This window comes from Meriones unguiculatus, chromosome 4 (genome assembly GCF_030254825.1).
Source record: "Meriones unguiculatus strain TT.TT164.6M chromosome 4, Bangor_MerUng_6.1, whole genome shotgun sequence".
Lineage (NCBI taxonomy): Eukaryota > Metazoa > Chordata > Mammalia > Rodentia > Muridae > Meriones > Meriones unguiculatus.
This window is the reverse complement of record NC_083352.1, coordinates 112607532-112620222: the sequence shown is the minus strand read 5'-3', so window position 1 is coordinate 112620222 and position 12691 is coordinate 112607532. Positions and strand designations below refer to the sequence as shown.

Sequence of the window (12691 nt, the reverse complement as noted above, 5' to 3'; positions counted from 1 at the left end):
TCCGTGGGCACAGGTCAAGTCACTTGGCAGAGTCACATGTCACTGAGGTAGCCAAGGTTGCTGGGCCCAAGTACAGTGGAGCAACGCAGTGCAGCCTCTGTACAAGTTCAGGCTCTGACAGCATCTAATTCTTGTGTGCTCGGGGGTAAGGGAGTGACTGCTGTGACATCCTGCACAGCCCACCAGTGTCCAGCACAAGAGCCACTGTGTGTTCTTGGAACCCTTGGCCACTCACTTGCTTCAAGTTTGTTTTCCTAAGCACTGGGAGATTGTCCACAAGCAAGAGAGTCTATAGTAAGGATGTATTTTAAACCCAGAACGTAAGCTTGTTACTCTGTCAGCAGTGGAGCTGTTTGTTCTTGGCTTTGTTTTACTTGCACCCTCATTCTCTTTTATGTCATTTGTTTTTTATTTGCCCAAGGCAAAGGGTGCTTCCTATTGTTTGTGTGCTTTGCTTTTTTAGGCAGTTTCCTATAGCCAGTGCTGACCTCGAATTTACTATATAGCAGGGGCTGGCCTTGAACTTCTCATCCTTGTGCCTCTGCCTTCTGAGTACTAAGAATATAGGTGTGCACCACTGTGCTCAGCCTGGGTACTTTGTTGTAAATACCGGACAGTGTTTGGAGCTGTGCTGATTTTGTGCACTATGTTTTAGGTAATTTGGTGAGTGGTGGTGTGGATAAAAGACAGATGGCCAGCTTCCAGGAGTCTGTTGGTGAGACCAGCTCACAGAGCGTGGTTGTCGCCGTCGACAGGTAACGAGTTTGTTCTCCCCTGGTGCTGTACCACCGCACCTGGTGGCATTTAGTAGCTTCTGGGTGTGGTGATTTCTAATCTGTTTAGCTGTTAATGTTTTCTCTCTGCCTTTTCCGAGTATTTGAGAAATTTCAATTTCCTCCCCAGAATTTTTACTGGCTCTACCAGACTGGATGGAAATGCAATAGGTATGTATGACTTTAGTGACAACTATATGTGCTTCCCACTGTGATTGTGTGAGTGTTACTATATGTTGCTGCCTCTGTCCTGTAGTTGACTTTGTCCGCTGGCTATGTGCTGTGTCTATGGATGAGCTGGCTTCTCCCCACCATCCTCGCATGTTCAGCCTGCAGAAGATTGTGGAGATATCATACTACAACATGAACCGGATCCGGCTGCAGTGGTCTCGGATATGGCATGTCATTGGAGATCATTTCAATAAGGTAACTGCTCGAATCTAAAGACCACTTTAGCGACAGCTGAAAGAAACTGGGTGCTACATTCAAGAAAGAAGTAATGTCAGGCAGGTGGATCTCTGAGTTCCAGGACAGCCTGGTCTACAGGGTGAGTTCCAGAATAGCAAGGACTACACAGAGAAACCCTTTCTGGAAAAATAAAACAACAACAAAAAAATGGAATCAATAGGAAGTGTTGACCCTTTTTTTGGAGGGGAGGGGTGTCTCAATTTATTTTTTCCTGTGAAATCAAGGACAGTTTGGTAAGAATAATGTTCTTATATTTGGATAGGAGTTGTGTAGCATGAATTAAAAATCTAGTGATACTGAAAATACTTTATAATCCCATATCCATGGCTGGGACTCTAGCTCAGTTGGTAGAGTGCTTTCCTACCATGCACAAAGTCCTGGATTCAGTCCCCAGCACTGCATACATAGGACATGGTAGTGCAAGCCTGTGTTGCACGCCTATAGCACATACCTGTAATTTAGCATGCTCATCACTGGATATGCAGCAAGTTCTAAGCCAGCCTGGATACATGACCCTTTTTCTTTCTTTTCTTTTTTTTTTTTTTTTTTTTTTTCTTCTTTTTTTAAAGGTCTTTGAGACAGTTTCACTATGTAGCTCTGGCTGTCATAGAACTCACTATATAGATCAAGTTGATTTCAAACTCACAGAGATCGCCCTGCCTCTGTCTCCCAAGTGCTGGGATTAAAGAAATGCATCACCATGTACAGCCAACCTGTGCATATTATTGCCACTCTGTTTCAAAAATAACCCCATATCCAGAACAGGCTAACACCACAAATGTTATTATAGTGCCTGGACAAACCTGCTGGTGCATGGAAGCATAGGAAATCCCACAATCTCCTCCTGTGATCCATGGTAAAGCCATGCTCACACACTGTTCAGTATCAAAACTTGTTATACACAGGCCCCCATTGCCAGTCTTCTTCCAAAACCTTGTTGGAAAATTGTCATTTGTTTTTAAGTCAGAGACAAGCCAAAGACATCCAGAACAAATGGGCATTCTAAAACCCAGCTATTGGAGTAAGCCAGCTAAGGCTTCAGTTCCCCACTCAAGGTTTCATTCTATTCAGAGAGCTAGTGATATGACTCAGTCTCCAAAGTGCTGGGCATGCAAGCATGAGTTTGATCCCCAGCACCAACATAAAAACTAGACTAGGCAGTACATATCTGTAACCCCAGGTAGTCTCAGAAACAAGCTCCTTAGAGCTCAGTGGCCAGCCATTCTAGCCAAGCCATGGGCTCAGGATTGCTGAGCAACTTTGTCTCAGTAAGGTGAAAACAGTAGAGGAAGACACCGAATTTCAACACCTCGCTTCCACATGCACTGCACACAACCCTATACACAAACATACAAAATAATAAATACTTAAAGAACAAGCGTGTGCCAGCACACATGCCAGTGTGCACACCTGTAATCCCAGCCCAGGAAGGAAGCTGGAGGCTTGCTGCTCTTTCATCATGACACTTGTACAACACTGGACAGGTCTCAGCCTCGAAGAAGCCTTTTCTGTCTTAGATGAACCTTCCAGAGTGATTGCAGGTGGGCGGCCTGTGATATATAGCCCTACTTGCACAACCATTCTGAAGCGGCTTTTCACTTTCTATTCTTCTAGGTTGGCTGTAACCCCAATGAGGATGTGGCCATCTTTGCTGTTGACTCACTGAGGCAACTCTCTATGAAGTTTCTGGAGAAGGGAGAATTAGCCAATTTCCGATTTCAGAAGGACTTTTTGAGGCCATTTGAGCATATTATGAAGAAAAACAGGTAATACACATTACTGTAAAGACCCATTGGTGTCTAAAAGTCTCCGCTACCACTAGCCACAGGATGAATGTTTTCTCTCCTCTTGGTGGTAGGTTGAACAAGTATTTAGGTATTAGGTAAGAAATACATAGTTCAAGGGCTTGGGATTAGCTTAGCCCTTGCTTAGAATATCTGCAGTCCTGGTTCAATCCTAGTTGACATCCCTCCTGCCCCCACATATATACATATATATATCTGTGTGTATGTATATATGTAAGTATATGTACATAGAAATCTCCAGTAAGCTTGAAAATTCTGTATGGGAAAACCAGGAATTGTGTTTTATGAGGTTTGGAATTGGCTATGTAGGCAGTCAGCCCTTCTTTGCTGCAGGTTACATCCTTACTTTGTGTGCTTTCTCTTTACTTCTCTGAATCGCTGCTGTGTGGTCAGTGAACATCGGCCCGTGTAGCCTGTTTCTTCCCACTTGTGAGAAACAGAGTTTCTCCATGACTGTGTGGCTTGCTAGCTTTGCAAGCATGTATGAGCATCTGTTACACGTACCCAGGTGATACTGTGTCCAGCCTTGCTTGCTGGGCCATTTAGCCTATCATCATATATATTTAAATTAAAAATATTATATTTTAAATTACATATGTATATTCTCATCCGTGTTTTGTGCTTAATCTGAACATATACCCTGCCTCAAAAGAGGATCAATTGAGTCTCAAGGATTTAGTGACTGATTTGGTAGAATTGTGGTGCACTAACTGAAATGAGGGCAGAAAAGCTGGCAAAGTGGCTTCAGTGGGACTTATTCAGTGCATTGTCACTGAATAAGAAGTCAGAGATAGACATTCTCAACTCTGGCTCCACAGCCCAAATCCTTATGAATCCAGATTCATCCAGTCTGTAGTTTTTCCGAAAGCAGAGTCACACTTTCTTTTTGACCTGACAGCTTCATGACTGCAGGATGAGCTCTCTGATTCTAGAGTGCGATAGAAGGAGAGCACAGAATGCTCTATGCTTTAAAATGTGAGTTTCCAGTGTGATGTCTGAAAGGGCAGAGTGTCTCTATCTTCCCACTCTCCCACCTCTTGCCCAGGTCCCCGACCATCCGGGACATGGTGATTCGATGCATCGCCCAGATGGTGAGCTCCCAGGCAGCCAACATCCGCTCAGGCTGGAAGAACATCTTTGCTGTGTTCCACCAGGCCGCCTCCGACCATGATGGAAACATCGTGGAGCTGGCCTTCCAAACCACTGGCCACATTGTCTGTAAGTATATCAGTTTACTCCCGTCTGACATCCCCACTTGAAATCTAGCAGATGGTCCCTTACTCTTATGAAGGCTTCCTTGCTCTAGTTCTGCAGTTATGGGATGAACATGCTGGGCAAGGTTGAAAGCCCTTGGCATGTCTTCATCTTTTATTATTATTATTATTATTATTATTATTATTATTAGTTGTTGTTGTTTTCTAGACAGGGTTTCACTGTGTAGCCCTGGCTGTCCTGGAACTCTCTCTATAGACCAGGCTGGCCTCGAACTCAGAGATCCGCCTGCCTCTGCTTCCTGTGTGCTAGGATTAAAGGCATGCGCCACCATACCTGACCTGGCATGTGTTCATCTTTACAACACTCCAGTGAATGAGATACAGTTGGTTCTCAATCCTGGCAAGTCTCATGTCGGAAGCTGCCAGCTCACTACAATGTAGCTCTAATCCCCACCCTCTACCAATGCCCCCCCTCTCTGCTTTTGTGGTCTTTTGCTAACGTGGGTATGTGGAACAGCAGAAAACCCGTCACCCAAGATACAGTCTCAGCTGAGGTAGAGCAAGTTGGTACTGCCAGCATGACAAGCAGAGGTCCTTTCAACAGTCTGCCAAGTGCCACAGTTTTTACCTTTTCATACTTTCTGTTGATGATTTCACTTTGAAAATGGCCCAGAGCATGGTGCTAAGGCTGGAGGATGTACTCATGTGTCTTGTACAGAAACACAAGCTTGCTGCAGGCAGGAGTTGTGGTGCTGTTGGCTGTTACTTTAGTGCTGATACCTTATCAGTGCCTATTACACAAGGCACTGTTTTGAACACTGCCAAAACAAGGCTCATGGTCACTGGTTGATGAGAACATGACACAGGAAGCTTCTCTTTCCCCTGGGAGCAGATGTTTAATGTTCCATATTTGTGTTCATGGACATTGTAAACAAAACTACTGTAAGTAACTTTTGTTTCCTCCATTTATCATAGAGGAAATTGAGGCACAGAAGTATAACAGCTGTGAAAAGTCCTGACCTAATTAGATTCATGAAGGCAGTTTTTCCTGACCTCCATTTCCAAACCCTGCTGCCTTATGTCTCCCCAGCTACCATCTTCCAGCACCACTTCCCTGCAGCCATTGACTCCTTCCAGGATGCTGTGAAGTGCTTGTCCGAGTTCGCCTGCAATGCCGCTTTCCCTGACACCAGCATGGAGGCCATCCGGCTCATCCGTTTCTGTGGGAAATATGTCTCAGAGAGACCTCGGGTGTGTCTCCTTTCCTTCCTTCTGTGGGTGGGACCAAAACCTTAGCTACTGATAAAGCCCTTCCCACCAGTGTTAGAAAAGTGTGTCCAAGGCCAGGTAGTGGTGTCACACAACTGTAGTCCCAGCACTCAAGAGGCAGAGGCAGGTGGATCTCTGAGTTTGAGGCCAGCCTGCTGTACAGAGCGAGTTCCAGGACAGCCAGGAAAACCCTGCCTGGGGTGGATGAAAGTCGTAACCACCGCTGGGTTAAGACTTTCCGTGCTGTGTATACATGGCATTTATTCATACTGATGGGTTTTGGTTTTAATAATGATAGCTAATGGTTCTTTGTTTACTTTAAATTACATTCTATTAAATTACATTACATGCACGTTGTGTTTGTGTGCTCTGTATGTTTAGGGGTGGATACCATAGCGCATATGTGGATGTCAGAGGACAACCTACAAGAGTCTGTTTTCTCCTTTCACCTTCTAAGTCCTGGTGGTTGAACTCAAATCGTCAGACTCAGTGGCATGTGCTTTAAAACTGAGCCATCTTGTCAGCCCACACTGTCTTGTTTGGCATTTTAAACAGCATCTTGGAGCTGGAGAGATGGCTCAGTGCTTGAGAACACTTACTGCTCTTCAGAGGACTTGGGTTCAATTCCCAGGACCCACATGGAAGCTTACAACTGTAATTCCAATTCCAAGGGATCCGACACCCTCACACAAATATACATGCAGGCAAAACACCAATGCATATGAAATAGAAAGACAGATAGCCCCTCAGGATGTGCAGAGCCTGCTGGGCCCTGGTTACATGATGGCCAGTCACTTAGGTTATCAGCCCTGCGCCCTAGGCAGCTTCTCAGTGAAATAGGCATATACCAAGCATTTGGTAACTAGTAGCTGCGGCTATTGAGTACTGTGTTGCAGTAATGTTCCAGAAACACAGGTGTTGTGAGTAATTGATCTTTAGCACTCTTCTTAATATGACACCCTGCCCCATGGCTCCTGTGAATCTGCCTCATTCATGGGGGAAAACACCTCCAGTGTGCAGGTAATTGTCTCTCTCGATCTCTGGGATTTCCCTTTTTATGCTCTTGAGCAAAGAATTTGATGAAAAGAGATTGTCTAGAGCCTCAGTTGCCTCTTTGATCCCTACTGCTTGCTTAGTCTATGTCTGAAAAATGATTTTCATTGCAGGTACTACAAGAATACACGAGTGATGACATGAATGTGGCTCCTGGTGACAGGGTCTGGGTCAGAGGCTGGTTTCCCATCCTGTTTGAGCTCTCCTGCATCATTAACAGATGCAAATTAGATGTGCGCACAAGGTAACTGAATCCCCAGGGAACCTGGACCTTGACATCACTAAAATGAGTCAGCTTCTTGCCCTCCATAGCTTTGTTCCCTCCCCCATCTCAGTTTTGGAGTTTTCATCCCCATCTGCTCTCCTGCTTTTCCTCCAGAGGACTCACGGTCATGTTCGAGATCATGAAGAGCTATGGCCACACCTTTGCAAAGCACTGGTGGCAGGACCTGTTCAGAATTGTGTTTAGAATTTTTGACAACATGAAACTCCCTGAGCAACAGTCAGAGGTGGGTGATGGCAACAGTATTGCCTGTGAGTGAATGTGATGGGTCCCAAGGCCTGGCTGGCCATCCTGGGGGTGTATTGCCAAATAATGGGTTTGAAAGCACAGAACTATTCAAGGTGCTTTTACAAGTGGACAAAAGGACTGTCCCTCCTAGACCAGTGTCAGGTAGTCCTAAGAGATCCCTTTCTGAGGAAAGAGAGGAAGTAACTCATGGTGTGCCCACCTGGCCCTGGATGCTGCAAGCCAGTTCTGCAGGCTTGTGGCTGCCTGTGTGTGTTGTTTGATACTGTCACTGGGCCCTAAGGACTCACAGTAGAAAGACAGGTAGGGGCAACATGGGAAAGACAAACCCTTCCTCCTCCTCTTTTTTTTTCCTCCCAAAACAGGGTTTTTCTATGCAACAGCCCTAGCTGTCCTAGAACTCACTTTGTAGATCAGGCTGGCCTTAGACTCACAGAGATCCTTCTGCCTCTGCCTCTGCCTCTGCCTTCTGAGGACTGGGATTAAAGGCATGTATCACTATGCCTGACTGGCCCTTTTTTAAAGTTTTGTTCCAGGAACATTATTTCTCCCTTACCCCAACATGAATACCCTGTTTAATAACCCCAACATAAAGATAGCATATGCTTAATATGAAATTTTGTGGATACACGAGGTTCACACCTCTATCACATAGAAATTGAAGCTACCACTGTGCTGTGTTTTCTTAAACATAGTTTATATGGTTGGAGTCATAGCATAGAATTTTGTCCTGTTCTTTAATGTTAGAGTAAATTTTTTTCCTTATCATAAAACAGATACAGATTCATTTCAGAAAAATGTTTGGGGCCTGGAGAGATGGCTCAGCAGTTAAAAGCACTGACTGCTCTTCCAGAGGACCCACATTCAATTCTCAGCACAGATATACATGCAGGCCAAACACTGATGTACATAAAATAAAAATAAATAAGAAAGAAAAAAAAATGCTTGGCTAGCATGCAGGAAGTATGTGGCACACACGTATAAGCTCAAGGGATCTATCTGTTTCTGCAACCCCAGACCCCCAACGCTGGCTTTTTACATAGATCTAAGGATTGAACTCAGGTCTTCATACTTGCATGGCTTTCCCAGCTGTGCCACCTCCCCAGCTCTTCAGTGAGAATTCTTGAAAATCACTTGTACTTGGGTTCTTCTTTCTTTCCTTGAGGACTAGAAGCCTGAAGGCCATACTTCTGAACTCAAATCAATACACCTAGTTACTTGCATGTCTGTCAGCAAAATATGAAAATTCCTGTGTCTCCATACCATTTCAGCAGTTTACATTTTAATTTATTTCATTGCTGTGCATAGGCCAAAACATATGACAGAGGTTCTTACTGGCTACTGGGGCTGCGTGTTTCCTGCCACCACTGATCACATGATTTTCCTATTACGGACTGGCTTTTTGTCTATGTGTTATTCACCTTTTTCCTGTTGGTTCCTTTTCTGTTTGTTGAGGGTCTGCGTTTGTTTGGGTGTTGTTTATTTATGGGTTTTTTGAGGCAGGGTCTTGTTCTCTAGCCTAGACTGGCCTGGAAATCACTTTGTAGTCATTGCTTTTTTTGTTGTTATCTTTATTTTTGTTTTACTTAGTTTTATGTGTATGTGTTTAATTTTGGGGGGTAGGGGAGGCTGCTGTTGAGACAGTGTTTTTCTTTGTAATGTGTTGCCCTGGCTGTCCTAGATCTCACTGTGTAGACCAGGCTGGCTTCAAACTCTAAATCTCACAAAGATCCCTCTGCCTTTGCCTCTGCCTACCAGGTGCTGCGATTAAAGGCAGGTACCACCATGCCCAGCTTAAACTTTTTCTTATATAGTATATTTTGATCATGTTTCTTTTTGTCTTAAAAAAAAAAAACACAAAAACAAAATCAAAACAAACAAGCAAAAGATAAACCAACAAACATGAAGTCCACCAAAAAAAAAAAAACCCATGGAGTTCATTCTGTATTGGCCTTCACTGAAGTGTGGCTCCCATATCCAGTGTCACTGCATTGAGGAAATTGGATTTCCCCTTTCCCAGCAGCTATCAATTGCAAATTTCTTTTTGGTCAGGAGTGGGACCATGTTCACCCACGCCTGTGCAGGTCTTCAGCGCTTAAGTTACCGAGTCTTTGAGTTTTGTTTCTTTCTGGCTTTTACTTTGAGAACTCTGTTTAGTGACTCTTTCCTGTTCTGTGCCTTTGTGAACATTTTCATATTTCTCTGGCACTTTTATGCAGTCATTTAAAAAAAAATACAACTTTGTGTGTGAATGTGCAGAGGACAGGATAGGGTATTGGGTAACTCTTTTTCACACTCCATCTATTACTTTGAGGCAAGGTCTCTTGGTGAGTGTGAGGCGCTCACATTTTCTCTACTTAGCAAACCCCGATGATGATGACTTCATTCGTTCCCCCAGAAATGGGATTACTGGGGTACTTGGGATGCCCAGCTTGTTGCTTGGCTCTGGGATCTGAAATTCCAGTTCTCGTGATTCCGTCACAAGTGCTCTTAACTGCTGAGCCATCTCTATCAGACTGTGCAGTTTGCAGAGTATGAACGTCATGGTGATGAGCAACTTCCTCAGCAAACATTTGCTCATACTTCTGCCTGTTCCTGCAGGGTCTGAGCCTGAAGGTAGTGATTCTGAGTGAGTGGGTGTGGACAGTTTTGAGACCGTGATCTTGCTGCTAAATGACAGTTTAGCTTACATGAGTAGCCATCTCACTACAGAGGCTGGTTTTGAAGATTCCTCTTTTTTTTTTTTTTTCTTCCAGAAATCGGAGTGGATGACGACTACCTGCAATCACGCACTGTATGCTATTTGTGATGTATTTACCCAGTTCTACGAGGCTTTGAATGAAGTGCTTCTCTCCGATGTGTTTGCACAGCTGCAGTGGTGCGTGAAACAAGGTATTCAGTGAGTCGGGAGAGGGGGCAACATTCCTCTCACAGAGTCTTAATGAAAAAGAAAATTTCCTATAAAGGGGACACTGTGTAAAATTTAATCCACTAGTCCCTTTCCAGTCCCTTTGGTTTATAAAGCACATTTTAAAGATGGATTTTATTGTTTTTGTTTGAAAAGGTGAGATGGACTTTTGTGCCTTCAAGTTTTATTTATTTATTTACATCCTGGCCACAGTTTCCCCTCCCTCCTCTACTCACAGCCTGAGTGTCCTGTCTAATCCCATATTCACCCCCTCCGTGTGCCTCTCCCCTCAAGTCTTACGTGTTTGTAAATTTTTGTAGTTAAAAAAAAAAAAAAAAGGTTTTGTTTGGTTTGGTTTGGTTTGGTTTTCAAGACAGGGTTTCTCTGTGTAGCCTTGGCTGTTCTGGACTTGCTTTATAGAGTAGACTGGCCTCAAACTCACAGAGATCCTCCTGCTTCTGCTCCCCAAGTGTTGGGATTACAGGAGTGCGCCATTGCACTTGGCAGTAAAATGTTTTTAAAAGTACTTTTGGAGTCAAGATGGAGTTAAGCTTCATCAGTGGAGATCCTTTTGTTTGAATAGTTATGTGTTCACGTTAGTATATATCAGATAAAGACCATGTATCCATTCTCAGATCTGGATCCCATTTTGGCCTAGGACAAAATTAAATTCAGTGAAAAGTGACCTTTTTTGTTTGCTTGCTTTTTGTTTTTTTGTGACAGGGTCTTTCTGTGTAGCCCTAGCTGTCCTGGAACTTGCTCTATAGACCAGGCTGCCTTTGAACTCATAATCGCCTGCCTCTGCATTCCAGGTTCTGGGGTTAAAGGTGTATACCAGCATACCTGCCTGGCAGAAAATTTATTTCATTTTAAAGTAAGCAGCAATCAGTTGTACTATTTTGTTGGCAAAAATTGGAAAAGTAGTTAATGTTTAAATCAGAAACACTCTTTTTATGCATCTTATACCATTTTCTGTATTCGAGCCAATCAGAGTAACAAAATGCTGAGCTTCCTCTATCCCTACCACCAAAACTGACTGAATTACTGTGCTTTGTTAAAAATACCTTTTTATTTTTATTTTTTTAATTTTATGTGCACGCGTATTCTCCCTACATGTATGTCTGTGTGCCAAGTGTCCATGAAGGAAACAAGAGAGATCCCTTTCTGGGATGGAGTTACAAGTGGTTGTAAGCCATCATGTTCTGGGAATTGAACCCAGGTCTTCTGGAAGAGCAGCCAGTGCTCTTAACCACTAAGTCATCTCTCCAGTCACAATTTGTGCCTCTTAATGACATAGTTCAGCGATAATATTTAACTCCTTATAGCCTGGTTTCACTAACACTAGAGACCTCCAACTACAATCCCCACCTCACACTGTCAGATAAGGACCATGGATCCATCAGACATGGATCTCATTTGGTTGGTATCAAGACAACAGTTAAAGTTTAATGACAGATGCTGTTGAATTTTGCAGATAATGAGCAGTTGGCTCGATCAGGTACAAATTGCTTAGAGAACCTAGTGATATCCAATGGAGAGAAGTTCAGCCCTGCTGTCTGGGACGAAACCTGCAATTGCATGTTGGATATTTTCAAAACCACCATCCCACATGTGTAAGTGCTAAGGCAGTTGGTTATGTAGTGTCCATGTGTCTAGGGGACATGGCCAGGCTCCCAGGTGCAGCTGATGCTCATCTTTGTCTTCTCTCCTGTTCCCTCAAGTTTGCTGACTTGGAGACCTGCAGGAATGGAGGAAGAGACAGCAGATAAACATTTGGTAGGTTCCTTTATTCTTTTCTCATGTCTTGATAAGGAAGTCAGCTTAGGCTAACAAGATGGCTCAGTGGCTAAAAGTGCTTGCCACCCAGCCTAGTGACCTGAGCTCATTGCCCTAGACCCACATGGTGAGGGGATGGAACTGATTCCTACAAGTTGCCCTCTGTCCCCACAGACATAACCTGGCACACAGGCCCCCTTCCTTCTCCACCCCAACATACAGAATAAGCAAATACAATCTAATTTAAAACATTAGTCAGCCTATACGTTTTGAAGCTTTCTTATGGGAATGAGAAAGTTTACACAGTCTAAAATTAATGTACCTTCTGGGTGTGATCATATACACCTTTTATCCCAGAGCTTAGTTAGGGCCAAAGTAGGCATATCTCTGTGAGTTCCAGGCTACCTGGGGATTCATCGTGAGCCTCTCTACTCCCCCAAAAGAATTATTGTAGACCTTTATCATTTCCTACAAAGTACAGAAAGCATTTTTTAAAAAATAAGTCTCTTGCAGGGCATTGGTGGCACATGCCTTTTATCCCAGTACTCGGGAGGCAGAGGGAGGTCTATCTCTAAGTTCATGGCCAGCCTGGCCTACAGAATGAGTTCCACAGAGAAATTGTGTCTTAAAAAAACAAAACAAAACAAAAAGCCTCTTTACTCTTTATGCATTAAAAAGTACTGTGTGCATTTCTTGCTTGTGCCTTGTGTCTTCTAATGCCATGGACTTGCACTCAGTGGAAATGGAGATGGGTGGGCACAAAGCCTTGTGGGCATGTTTCTGTGTCTTTCAATGTCTTTGAGAATGGCCTTCGGTTGGGCTTCGTGTTGCTGTAAGTTTGTTCTCTCTGGAACCAGCCCCCCTGAATGTTATGACAGCTCCTTGTTGATTGTTCT

At 43.8% G+C, this 12691-nt stretch overlaps 1 protein-coding gene across 1 annotated transcript in view; it reads left to right on the top strand.

Annotated features, from left to right (window-relative positions):
- Positions 1-12691, top strand: part of Arfgef2 (ADP ribosylation factor guanine nucleotide exchange factor 2) — an 88993-nt gene that overhangs the window by 60436 nt on the left and 15866 nt on the right. The window contains exons 23-33 of the mRNA XM_021637923.2: positions 656-755; positions 904-944; positions 1030-1199; positions 2856-3007; positions 4092-4264; positions 5351-5511; positions 6696-6826; positions 6962-7091; positions 9868-10003; positions 11494-11632; positions 11741-11795. Of these exons, the coding sequence (XP_021493598.1) occupies positions 656-755; positions 904-944; positions 1030-1199; positions 2856-3007; positions 4092-4264; positions 5351-5511; positions 6696-6826; positions 6962-7091; positions 9868-10003; positions 11494-11632; positions 11741-11795 (1388 nt within the window). The remainder of the gene's footprint in view (positions 1-655; positions 756-903; positions 945-1029; positions 1200-2855; positions 3008-4091; positions 4265-5350; positions 5512-6695; positions 6827-6961; positions 7092-9867; positions 10004-11493; positions 11633-11740; positions 11796-12691) is intronic.